Source organism: Dendrobates tinctorius, unplaced genomic scaffold (genome assembly GCF_039654945.1).
Source record: "Dendrobates tinctorius isolate UK_male_01 unplaced genomic scaffold, ASM3965494v1 ptg000016l, whole genome shotgun sequence".
NCBI classification, from domain to species: domain Eukaryota; kingdom Metazoa; phylum Chordata; class Amphibia; order Anura; family Dendrobatidae; genus Dendrobates; species Dendrobates tinctorius.
This window is the reverse complement of record NW_027361684.1, coordinates 16,864,837-16,878,389: the sequence shown is the minus strand read 5'-3', so window position 1 is coordinate 16,878,389 and position 13,553 is coordinate 16,864,837. Positions and strand designations below refer to the sequence as shown.

General features: G+C 48.9%; 1 protein-coding gene across 2 annotated transcripts in view; it reads right to left on the bottom strand.

Moving 5' to 3' along the window:
• BLTP2 (bridge-like lipid transfer protein family member 2) overlaps positions 1-13,553 on the bottom strand; it is a 121,862-nt gene that overhangs the window by 39,271 nt on the left and 69,038 nt on the right. For both annotated transcript variants that reach the window (XM_073565523.1, XM_073565524.1), the window contains exons 21-22: positions 5,185-5,375; positions 4,980-5,079 (exon numbers count right to left, since the gene is read on the bottom strand). In XM_073565523.1, the coding sequence (XP_073421624.1) occupies positions 4,980-5,079; positions 5,185-5,375 (291 nt within the window). The remainder of the gene's footprint in view (positions 1-4,979; positions 5,080-5,184; positions 5,376-13,553) is intronic.

Sequence of the window (13,553 nt, the reverse complement as noted above, 5' to 3'; positions counted from 1 at the left end):
CGACCTTGCAGCCTCCGCCCATTGTAGGATATGTGTTACTTCGGTCATCGCCTGGATGCTGCGGGTGCTGCCTTGATGGTTCACGTATGCCACTGCCGTGGCATTGTCCGACTGTACTCTGATATGAGAGTCTGCTAGCAAGTGATGGAAGGCTTTCAACGCCAGGAAGATGGCCCGAATTTCCAGGATGTTGATGGGCATGGCCTTGCGCTCTGTGATGTAGGTGCACCGCACCCCAACCCATAAGGCTTGCGTCGGTGGTCAAAACCTTCCATTGACCGGAGAGAAAGGATTTTCCCCTTGCAAGCGAGGTTGGCTCGAGCCACCAGTGCAGGGACCTCCTGGTGTTTGCTGATAACCGGAACTCCCTGTCGAGGGAGAACGTATTCCTGTCCCAGGACTTGAGGATGGCCAGTTGAAGGGGTCTGAGGTGAAACTGGGCAAATGGTACCGCCTCCATTGCTGCTGCCATCCTGCCAAGTACTCTCATGGCATACTGGAGAGATCTGGGGGACTTGCGGAGGAGTGTGTGAACTCCCAGACGGAGAGCCAGTGCCTTGTCCCTGGGGAGAATCACCAGACCCTTGGAGGTGTCGAATAGCATCCCCAGGAAGGTCAGAGACTAACTCGGGGTAGTCGAGGACTTCTGTAAATTGACTAACCATCCCAGGAGCCTCAGAGTCCTTGAGGGTGGGGGCCTTGATGAGAAGGTCGTCCAGGTATGGAACGACTACTATGCCTCTGGAGTGCAGAACGTCCATGGTAGCTGCCATGACCTTTGTAAATGTTCTGGGAGCCGTGTTGAGAACGAACGGGAGGGCCACAAACTGGTAATGGTCTTGGTTGATTGCGAATCTGAGAAACCTCTGATGGGCGGGAGCAATCGGTATCTGCAGGTATGCGTCCTGTATGTCTATGGAGGCGAGATATTCTCCTTTTTCCATGGACGCAACGATTGACCGGAGGGATTCCATGCGGAAGTGACGAACTCGAACATACTTGTTGAGTTGCTTGAGGTCTAGAATGGGTCGGACGCTGCCTCCCTTCTTGGGCACCACGAACAGGTTGGAGTAGAACCCTCGGAAGCGCTCTTCTGCTGGGACTGGCACTATGACTCCTGCTTGCAGGAGGGAAGAAACCGCTTGACGGAAGGCCTGAGCTTTGAGCGGGGATATTGGAGGGACAGAGGGAAAAAACCTGTGCGGTGGGCTGGTAGTAAACTCGATTTTGTATCCTGAAGACACGATTTCCTTGACCCACTTGTCTTCTGTAATAGGCAGCCAGACCTGCTGAAAGAGTAGCAGTTGTCCGCCTACAAGTGGGGTGTCTTCCAGAGGGCATGAGTCAAGATGAGGGAAAAGTCTGAGGTTTTCCTCCTTTAGATTTTGCCTGGCTTGCCTTTGACTGCCAGTTCCTGTCCGGCCTCTGTGCCGCACGTGTGTTGTCCCTGCGGGGGAACGATTACGGTTTTGTGCTGGGCGTGAGACGGACCAGCCTGAAGAATTCCGAAAGGATCGGAAACGAGATTGATTACGTCTTTTAAAAGTGCGTTTTGGTCTTAGTTGAGGGAGGGAAGTACTTTTGCCCCCGGTAGCATTGGATATCATTGTATCCAGCTTTTCACCGAAAAGACGGCCACTGAAGTACGGGAGATTTGTTAGGGACTTTTTTGAGGCCGCATCTGCTTTCCATTCTCTTAGCCAGAGAATACGCCGGATTGTGATGGCGTTTGATGCTATTCCCGCTATCCCTCTTGCAGAGTCCAACGCTGCATGGACCATGTAATCTGCCACTACTGCAATTTGCACCGCCTGGTCCGCCAGCTGAGGATTTGAAGCTTGAAGGCCCTTTTGCAATAGATCAGCCCAGGCCATGATGGCCTTGGCTGCTCAAACTGAAGCAAATGCGGGAGCCAGAGAGGCACCTGCCGCTTCAAAGATTGAACGAGCCATGCGTTCTACTTGTCTGTCTGCTGTGTCCTTGAGGGTTGAACTGTCCGGCAGCGAGAGAAGCGTTTGTGCTGCTAGTCTAGAGACTGGAGAGTCCACTTCAGGCGGATCTGTCCAATCCTTGGTGTCTTTCTGTGGAAAGGGGTACCTTGCTTCCAAATACTTGCGATTGGCGAATTTTTTCTCAGGCTGCGAAAAATGCTTAGAAAGGATTTTTTGAAATTCCGGGTGATTAGGGAAGACCTTCGATGGTTTCTGAACACTTTCAAAGGAAATCTTGTGTTCTGGTGCTTCCGGGGTTGGATCTGAAATGTCCAGCACCCGAAGGATGGAAGAGACGATATCCTCAACTATCGCAGTATTGCTAGGGGGACAAAGGAGCAAAGCGTTCTCTGTTTCGTTATCTGAATTGGAGTCACATATGCCCTCTGACTCTTGCGCATCGCTAAGGAGCTCCCTAGCGGGCGAACTAGAGCGGAGGTTTCCCGTGGTCTGGGATCGTTGTGGAGATCCGCATTGTCCTTCTCTATCAGGGGACGGCCTCGGTGACCTGAGGCCACTGTGTCTTTCCCTGGAGGGGGAAGACCAATTGCTATGTGAGGACGCATATGAACGCGACCTGTGGGTCCGCTTACGCCTCGAACTGTCGGAAGTTCATGAGACCGGACGTCCCTTTGCTGGGTAACGTTCATAGCCGAGACATGACCCTGCAGAGCCTGCAGTAATGTGGAGGTCAGGTTATCTATAGACTGTGTCATAGACTGCGACATCTGAGTTGCCCATTCCGGCGCAGTAGCGGTCGCAGAAGCGTTGGTAGGGACTTCTTGGGGTTCTGATCCTGTTTTTTGGGTACAATCCCGGCAGTCCGGGTACGTGCTGCCGCTGGGGAGAGTGGCCTTTCAGGCTGTGCAGACTGCATAAAAGCAGTCTTGCCTGGTTCTTTTCTTTGAACCCGACATAGTACCTAGGCTGATTAGTGGAGGCCCTACAGGGGTATCTACGCAGAGGAAAGGAGTAGGAGAGCGCTATAGGTTATAGGAATTCACAGCTGAGTACAAAGAACCCAGCTGTGATCTTACCCCACCGGTGCTCCCCCTTAGGTCCAGCGCTGATAAGTCCCACGTCCTGTGCCCCCCAGAGACTGCTGTGCTGCCTTCCTTCAGGTGCAGCAAGATGGCCACCGGATTCTGAGGTGGAGAGGGAAGGGGGCGGAGAGCTGGAAAAGGGCGCGCTGAGCTATGTAAAAGCGCGCCCTTCCTGCCTCGATCCGCCCCTTCTATGACACTGAAGCGTCATTTTCGTCATCTGGGGGGCGGGAATGGGGCGGCGACTTTGGCTAGGCCGAAGCGGCCGCCTAAATTTGAGGTCTCCTGCCCAGCAGGGCTCCAGGACTGGGGCCCTGTGGAGGGTCCCTTGGGGCGCCATGTAGCTACTGCTGCTGCAGAGACCGGGGCGCAGGGTGCCTGGTCTCTGATAAGTGCCGTGCCTCTCTGCACCTCCCCTGGTCCCAAAAGGAGCCCACAGGTGGACTGGGGTCCCTGGTGCCTGGTACAGGCCCTACCTGCGGTGTCTCAACCTAATACCCCCAGAGGGGGATTAGGGAGGGTGCTGCTGTCACCGTCAGGGGGCTTCATCGTCGCCTCGACCCAGAGCCGAACGGAACTGAGGAAGGAGGGGGGTGTCGACCTCGAACCAGTACTCGAGGGACTGGTGAGGGAGCGACATGGGGAATAGCCACCTCGACCTCAACCGGGTACCCCTAATGGGGGGACCGAGGAGGGAGCCATGCCGGGAGTCTCGCTGGAGACCCGCTTTTCTTCATCTGTAGTCCTTTGGAAAAAAATCCAGGAAAAAGACGGAGTAAAAAAAAAAATTCTTAGGTGTGCCTCCTGCGACACTAAGCAAAAACAGGAGAAGGCTGACGCCGTCCAGGGGTGTATACTGCAGAGGAGGAGCCAAAGTTAATCTTTTCCAGATTATGCATAGTGTCGCAGCATAACACCCACGGTTCTGTGTCCCCCAATAAGGCGACAGAGTAATAAAAAAATAAAATAAATTGTGTTTTTATATTATTTTTCACATCACTATCTACATTGAACAACAAAAAAATCTTGCAATTTTTCACTAGACCAAAATTGAGACCCCCATATCCAGTGGAGCACATGGACATTTAGGGGCAATGAAACGACTCAAATCCTATTTATATTGAAGCCTTCTCAACTTCTAATCTGGACATGCTCTGATCTGGGATAAGGTTTTGTGAAGGTAGGAAAGGTAGATGAGCTCTCATCACCAACCGAGGATGGTGGATCTCATGTTAACTAGTGCAGATAGATGTGTTACTTTTAAGGAAATTTTGCCTGTGATGATAATGAGGCTCCTGAAAAGTCTTCTGTACAAAACAGGGAGTATGAGTCTATTAGCCTAGTGGCTAGTGTTAAGAATTGAAACCTTAAACATTTTGATAATTAAAATACATTCAACTTAAAACCTGATTTAAATACGTCATTTGCTGATGACAAATTCTTATTAAAAAGAAGTAATTCAGGACTCTGCAATTTTTTTTTTTTACTATGGGCCTAAGAAATAACAGGTAGGTAAGCCGCTAATTACCTGGCTTGTAATGCCCGGTCACAATCTCTGCAGGCACAGAGCAGTCACAGACCGCTCCTGCCAGCGATATAAGTGCTTCTGCTGACGTCACGTCGACAGAGCAGCAACTTCCCTTCCGCTCTACTCTGTTGAAGGAGTACGACTGCTGACGTCATGCTGATTGACAGCTGGCTCCCTGCTGCATAGCTGTGGAGAGCAAGCTGACAATCAGCATGACGTTGGCAGTCGCACCCCGTTGAAAAAACAGCCCAGGAGAGGAAGAGCTGCACTTTTAACAAGAAACAGCTGAAACACCGACAGTGACCGATCTGAGCCGGGTAAAACAGGCAGGTAGTTGCCTCTGTTAGTGTTAATCCTCAAAGGGATAATGATTTATAATTATGAGTGATGTGAAACGGTCAGGATCCTGTAACTTACCTTGAGGGATCAGCCTCTGCACTCCGCGGGTAAAGATTTCTCCTTGACTGCACTCAACCTGAATTCCTCGCTGTTGTGCAAACGATGCCCAGTAATGGATCTGCAAACAGCACACAGGTGGTTACACATGTACATTACGCAGTTCTTACATTATTCTTTTTTTTTGCATTTGCAGAGGAGGCGCCATTGGGTCAAAACAACTCACCTGCAGCTGTGGAAATAAGGCCGTGTATGAAAGCTCCTTATAGTGCTGTCCCAGCTTCTTCTTCCCTGGCTTTAAGTTATTGAATAGCTTCCCACGGCAGATCGGGCGACTGACACTGCTCCATGTCGCCCAAAAATTCTGCATCCATCGTAAGGTACTGCTATAAACCAAAATGCGAGGCTGGCAGACTTCTGTAAGAAAAGAAAGTTTATAAATTTAGAAAAGTTCTTCGAATGACTGATTCAGATTAAAAAAAAAGCTGCTTTTAGGTTTTCTTATTCTGTCCCAACCCTACTCTGCACTGATTAAGAGTAAAAAGTCAGAAACAATACTGTTCTCATAAAGAGCTTCTGGTTTGGCAGATAACCGTACTCATGATTCAAGTGTCGGATCTTCACTTGTCTTACAGGATAGTTAGCTACAGCTGGCAATAGACCGAGATAATTGGTATAACATGGAAATAATCAAGGACATTTAACTCTTTCCAGGTTTGTGAAATAGCTAAAGAGTTCTCAATATCATCTTGTCATGAATGTGTTGTGAAAGTTTCTTGCTCACCATTGGCTGTTTTGTTTTCCTTCACCTATATATATTTTAAGGACACCTGCCCCCAGTGCCTCCCCTATGGGGAGAAGTCCCCTTTGGGACACTTTTTTCTTTTCCTTTATCAGTGGCACGCATCACATGGCAGCTGTCCTCTGCCATTCAGCAATATTTTAAGGGCTAATGACATATGTCTTCTGTGTGCCACATACTCAGGGAGCACAGAAAAGCCTCCGGGTATTCCCTCCTCCAACATAGTAGTCTTTCCTGTACCCCCCTGATCAGCAGAGGAAGCAGCTGGAGGAAATCTGCCCAGCGGACATGTCTTCCTGTAATGAATTCTCTTCCAAACCATACTTCAGAGTAAACTATAGTATTTTGTAATAAAATGAGCCCATCAGTATTTCACACTGCCCGTGGTCCAGAGCCGCATAGTTCTACTGCCGAATTAAGGGTTTATTAAGCCTTTAAGAAAGAGGCATTTTTGGGGGAACACAGGTAACCATGGGTGTATGCTGCTGTCGCTTGGAGGCTGACACTAGGCAAAAAAAGGAAAATAGCTCCTCCCCAGCAGTATACACCCACCGACAGGCACCAAATACCTCAGTTGGTGTAAAAGCAGTAGGAGAAGAAACTAGGACTCAACATATGTACCAACCGAACAACAAAGGCACATAGGCCCAAAAAGCAGTACAAACAGTTAGGTAGGGTGCTGTGTCCCCCAATGAAGGCTCCAACAAAGAGATTTTACGGTGAGTACCAAAAATCCCTCTTTTATCGCTTCATTGGGGGACACAGGTAACCATGGGACATCCAAAAGCAGTCCCAAGGGTGGGAACAGATAGAATTCAAAGAAAAAAAATGGACTTCGGTCGGCCGGTGCGCAACCGCCGCCTGCAGCACCTTCCTATCCAAGACTGCCTCAGATGAGGCATTGGTATGAACCCTGTAAAACCTCGCAAAAGTGTGCAAGGATGACCAGGTCATGGCCTTGCAAATCTTTAAGGCTGAAGCCTGGTGACAAACAGTCCAGGAAGCCCCCACGGACCGGGTGGAGTGAGCCCACACTCCCGGAGGAGGCTGAGTGACCTGAAGACTCTGGTTGCAGTCTCGGAGGGACTGCCTTTTGATCAGTAGGTCGACCAGGTAAGGGATTATGAGGATCCCCTTGGAGCGAAGGATGGCCAGGACCGCTGCCGTGACATTCGTGAAAACCCTGGGGGCAAACACCAGGCAGGAAGGGCCGTGAACTGATAATGATCCTCCTGGATCGGAAACCGAAGGAATCTCTGATGCGGCACACAAACAGGAATGTGGAGATAAGCATCCTGGATGTCTACAGAACAAAGAAATTTTCCTGGTTCCATGGAGGCAATCACTGAGCGTAAGGACTCCATCCTGAAGTGGCGGATCTGAACGTGGCGGTTCAACTGCTTGAGGTCCAAGATCGGATGGAACGAGCTGTCGTTTTTTGGGACTACAAAAAGATTGGAGCAGAACCCTGAAAATTGTTCATTCCAAGGAACAGGTACGATTACTCCTGAGCGTAGAAGGGAAGAGACTACCTGAAGAACCCCTGGGGCTTGGTACGGAAGTTTTGGCGGGCGAGACAGAAAGAAACGTCTGTCTGAAGGGGGGGTAATCGATCTTGTAACCGGACGTAACGAACTCTCTGACCCAGGAGTCGTCGACCACCGTCAACCATGCGTCCTTGAAGAGGAGAAGAAGAAGAGTAGAAGTCGGTCTTGGAGGAGTGGCCCTTTGGCCTCCAGTGGGGTGCGGGTTTGAAGGATGGCTTCCTTCTTTCCCCTGGGCCAGAAGAGCGGTCCTGCTGGGAGGAAGTCCCTGAAGAGGAGAAAGGTTGAAAGGAACAAAAAGGCAGGGGCCCTTTCCTATTGAAAGGACGTTTAGGCCTGGACTGAGGGAGGGGGGAGAAGTACTTTTCCCCCCGGTAGCATCCAAAATTATCTGGTCCAGTCTGGACCCAAAGAGCCTAGAACCCTGAAAGGTCAAGTTGGTGAGTGACTTCTTAGAGGTTGGGTCTGCATTCCACGCCTTCAACCAAAGGATGCGGCGTATGGCAACGATGTTGCTACTTGCTCTGGCGGCTGCATCCAAGGAGGCAGTCAGAAGATATTTGCCGGTGTGAGCAATCTGGTCTGCCAAATCCACCAGCTCATCTGGAGGAGCTGCCGCTACAAAGCCCTGGTGAAATATTTTGGCTCAGGCAGAGATGGATTTCGCCACCCAGTTGGAGGCAAAGCTGGGGCAGAGGGAGGCACCAGTCGCTTCAAAGGCCGATTTGGCCAAAGACTCTGTCAGTAGCGTCCTTAAGAGATGCAACATCCGGTAGAGACAGAACTGTTTTGGAGGACAAACGAGAGACTGGCAGGTCCACCTTAGGGGACTCTGCCCATTTGCCGACAAGATCTGGACTAAAGGGACAAAGGATGTCTAGCTACTTCCTGCCCATGAGGCGCTTTTCGGGATGTTCCCAATGTTTAGCCTTAGTATTTTTACCCGTTTGAAGGTGACAGAGTGCTCTTGAGCGGGAACCTCGTCCTCTTTTAGTTTAAGAGTATGAGTAATAGCCAACATAAGGCTATCTACCATGTCCTGCATCTTAGAAGCCTGTTCCTCATCTGAGTCAGACTCGGAATCCACATTCGACCCAAAGTCCGCCTCCAATAAGGGGGAATGGGGAGAGGGGGCATCCTGGATGATGCAGAGGGACCCGGCAAACTGGATGAGGAGCTAGACAGAGCCCGCTTCCTAGACCTTTTACCAGATCTGTCCCTGTGAAGGTCGTGGTCAGGTGTGTGCGAATCACCCTGAGAGGCGATCGAAGCACTGGTGACTGCAGATGGATGTGGAAGACGTACTAGGACCTGGACCAGGATACTTTAGTCAGGTCAGAGACCGACACAGCCCACTCTGAGGGGAGGGGTGTGCTCTCATCCAGGTCATTAGAGTGCTCCTGTGGGGCAGACATAGTGGAAGGACTGCAGGACGGGCAGTAAGGGGAGGGCTGACCTAAAGACCACTTTACTTTACAGTGGGCGCAGGCGTAATGAATCACAGTGGGCTTAGAGGATGAGAAGCCCCTGCAGAGTTGGGCATAAGTCGAGCCTCGTGATACTGCTGAAGATTGGCTATATAGGGAGACAGGGGTACGGAAAGGGAGAGAGAGGGCAGAGTCAACCCGATGCCAGCGATAACCAGCAGAATACCGAAGGTTAGCTATGTCCCTCTTGTCTGAAGATCGCAGGCAGGGGTACCTGATGTGAGCGGACGGCTGCTGGCATTCCTCCGCTGTGCAAAATCTATTATCCTGCCATAAAATCCCTCCAGAGTCCCGGGGCTGTTCCGTGCAGGTGGGGGAAGGGAACGGAGTTTGGCCCCGACGTGCAGCTTTACCAGGAACGGCCGCAATGGCCCGGAAAACACAGCAGGACGCCAGGACAGGAGCGGGGAATCAGGTCCAAGATGGCGCCGGCAGCACTGAGGCGGAGAAAGCAGACGCCGCCAATGCCTCCTATGCAAGGATGTTGGAGGTGGCAGCCAGGCTGGAAAAGTATGCCTGGGTGGAGGGAACTGCGAAGGAGAGGGCTGAGGTAAGGAGGGAGAATGAGGGAGACTGAATGAAGATGAAGATTCAGAAGAAGAAGTGGTGCGGGGGGGGCAGGGGAGGAGCATCAAGAGCAGGAGAACATGGTGCAGGAAGCTGTTGTGGAGAATGAAGTGGGGGAGCCCACGCTGCGAGACATTTATGACCTGGTTAAATTCTGTAAAACCACGCTGAAGTCCCTTACACACAGAGTGGATGGGGTTAAAAGTGAGGTGTCTAAACAGAAAGCGGCCATGAACAAAGTTGATACCAGAATAGGTGCAGTGGAGTAAAGAGTGAGTGTGCCGGAAGATCAGCTTGTTAAGATGCAGAAAACTCATACTCAATGTCTGCAGAAATGTGCTGCCCTGTCTGATACAAATGATGATTTGGAAAACCGGTCCAGGAGGAATAATGTGAGACTTGTGGGCATCCTTGAAAAGGCTGAAGGGACTGATCCTACGAAGTTTATAGATGAATGGCTCCAAAGATTGGCGTTACCAACTTGTCTAAATTGTTTGCAGTGGAAAGGACCCATCGTGTCCCCATGAGACCCCTTCCCCTGGATCTCCCCCTCATACCATTATTGCAAAAATCCTTAATTACAGAGACACTATACTGAGGAAAGCCAGAGAGACTGATATGTCTATCAATGGTCAAAAGATCTCTATTTATCCTGACTACTCGGCTGAAGTGCAAAAACAGAGGATCAAGTATGGAGCGGTGAAGCAGAGGCTGAGAGACTTGGCATTGAGCTACTCCACACTATACCCAGCAAAGCTCAGGGTGGTGGCCCTGGGCACGGTTCATTTTTTCTCAATACCAGAGGAGGCTACCAAATGGCTAGACTCAAATACTAAGAAACTGAAGGTGGGAAAGAGGGAAGTGAGAAGAATGCGAAGATTTATATGATAAATTTGGACGATTTCTGTTTGGTGGATTCTGCTAGTTCCGGGTTTTAATATAGGATGCAGATTTAGGAGGGGTAGTTTTATGTTTAAAACACTGTATTACTATAGTTTTGTATATGCGGAAAAGTTGTTGAAGTGTGCTAGATTGATAGCAACTTAGAGGTAACGTTTAGAGGGAATCAGTATCAGGGTTACCCATTCTCCGAGAGGAGAGGTTGAATATATACCAAAGTTATGTTTATGGGTTATTGTAGTGTAAATGTTGGGGGGGGTGGAGGGAGGGGGGAATGGGGGTTTGCTGTTCTGGAACAAGTTCTAAAAAGCACATGCAGCGGTCATCTATCTTATGGGGTCTGGGAAATTATTTACCTGAGTATATATGATGGGGGATAAAATTTAAAACACTCAGCTGGAATATAAGAGGATTGTCTGAAGGGACACGGAGGGTGGCAATTCTGGAATATATTAGACAGAGAGGGCCGGATGTGATATGTCTTCAGGAGACGCACTTATTGAGGGAAAAGGTGGGGATATTACAAAGGAGATGGATTGGGAAGGCATATCATTCCACATATTCTTCATACGCCAGAGGGGTATCCCTGCTCATAGAGAAATCTACGCCATTTGAGGAAATGGAGAGCTATGTGGACAGTGAGGGACAATATGTTTTCTTAATTTGTCGAATTTATGGGCAGCCGATGTGTGTGGCGGCGATGTATATACCGCCCCCATTCTCAAGGACCAAAATATGGGAAATATTTAAGAAAGGAATGTGATTACCACTGCTACTTATTGGAGATTTCAATAATGTAATAGATGAAGGATGGGACAGACATAAAATGGGAGTGGATAAAGGGTCAAAGAATCTGTCGTCATTTGGTATGTTCATGAGGGAATTGGGGATGGTAGATCTCTGGAGAGTAAGAAGCGAGAATGAAGTTTGCTTCTCCCGCTACTGTGCGACTCATGGGTCCCTTTCAAGGATAGATATAGCGTTAGGCAATGAATTAATGACTCGGTCGGTCTGTGGGGTAGAATACCTCCCGAGGGTAATTTCGGATCATAAGCCTATTGAACTATCTATTAAAAAGACAATGGGGAGGATTGGGAGGGGAGGAGGATGGAGGATGCACCCTTATGGTTTGAACATATAAATATGGACATCATAGAAAGGGAAATGAGAGAATTCTGGCAAGTTAATGAGGGAAGTGCTGGTGGGCGGGTGGTTTGGGATGCCATGAAAGCCTTTCTGAGAGGCCTCTACTTTCGGGAAATATCTAAATGTAAATCTAAAACTAGATTAAAAGATAAGGTGATTGTGGAGTCATTGGAGAGGGCGGAGATGGATATGGTGGTGGACCCATCGGAGGAAAATCAGAGAAGGCTTAGAGGGGCCCAGGAAGCAGTTAAGCTATACTTGGAGAAGGCAGAGAGAAGGAGAGCCTTTCAGAAAACGTAGTTTTATGAGGAGGGAGAAAAAGTGGGGCACTTACTCTCGGTAGTGTCGGCGGCACAGGGAGACTCGTCATATGTATACAAATTAAAGACAGATGATGGGGTATTGCTGGAAACCACAGGGGATATTTTGGGAGCATTTGGGAAGTTTTATAAAAAATTGTATACATCTGGACTGGAGGCTTCTGTTGGGGATATTAAAGACTTTCTTGAGAGGGCGAAACTCCCCAACATTAAAGATTGTGACAGACTTAGGTTGGAAGAGCCCATAACAGAAGAGGAGATTGAATCTGCCATTATGTCATTGGAAAAATAATAGGGCCCCTGGGGCGGACGGCCTTCCGGGGGAAGTCTATAAGCAATTAAAGGGGGTGACAATGGCTCAGATGAAGGCAGTATTTGAGGAAGCACTGAAGGAAGGGGAACTACCAAGGTCCATGAGGGAGGTGGTGGTGGTGGTTATTCCAAAGGAGGGAAAGGATCCAGAATTAGCTGAGTCATATCGGCCCACCTCGTTGCTGACAGCAGATGTTAAGATTCTAGCTAAGGTTCTGGCTAACCGATTGTCGAGTGTGATCCAGGACCTTATTCATCCGGATCAATCTGGCTTTATGCCAAATAAATCTACAGCAATTAATCTACGTAGACTAGTCTTGAATTTGAAGCTGCCGTCGGATAATGGGGGTCGTAGGGTGGTGGTGTCGTTGGATGCGTGTAAAGCGTTTGATAGTGTCGAATTGGGGTATCTATGGGAAGTGTTGAGGAGTTTGGGATTTGGGCCAATTCTTATTTCATTGATACAGCTATTATATACATCTCCGACTGCTAAAATTAAAGTTAATGGGCAACTGTCAGACGAGTTCAGCCTTCACATAGGGACTAGGCAGGGGCGTCCGCTGTCCCCACTACTTTTTGCATTGGCAGTGGAGCCCTTGACACAAACAATTAGAAATGCGGCCTCGGTAAAGGGATTTAAATATGGGAAGATAGAAGAGAAAATAGCTTTATATGCAGATGATGTGCTGCTTTTCCTGGAGGATTCTAGAGACTCATTGTTGGGTGTAATGAACATTCTTAAAACATTTGGGAATGTGTCGGGCCTAGTCATTAACTGGGAGAAGTCCAATATTATGGCAGTTAATGGTGGCGAGGATGGGCTCATGGTGGAAGGAGAGGGAGCGAAACTAGCGGTGGTTCAGAGATTTAAATACTTGGGTGTTCAGGTGTCGCTTCCACTTTTTTGATCTCAATCTGTTTCCACTGTTGGGGAAATTTAGAAACAAAATAGGGACATGGAGTAGATTGCATATCTCAGTGGTGGGGAGAATCAATTTGATTAAGATGATTCTAATGTCTCAGCTATTATATATGCTGCCTAATGCCCCTATCTGGATTCCCAAAAAGTGGTTCCGTACCATTAGTTCCATTTTCAGAGATCTGGTTTGGGGGAAAAAACAGGGCAAGGCTTCGACTGGAAATTCTGTAGAGACCTAAGGATGCAGGTGGATTGGCGCTTCCGAACCCTTGGATTTATTATCTAGCTGCGCAGGGTCAACATATAAGGGGCTAGAGAGAAATTGATAATATGGGTTCAACACAAAGGGTCTTGGCTCATGTTTTGGATAGGAGTCCACTGGTCCAGGGCCTGGAAGCAGGATGCTTTAGGAGGGTTGGTTTGGTCTACCCCACCTGTTTACTGATATAAAAGGTATGGGAGGAGATTAAGAAGATTAGGGGGGTGGAGTATCTAATTGACTTCTCTCCAATATGGCAAAATTGCAATCTACCAGTTTGTTAAAATGGGGGACTTGGAGATCTGTAGGTTCCAGTACAGGCAATTTCATCATGCTTAC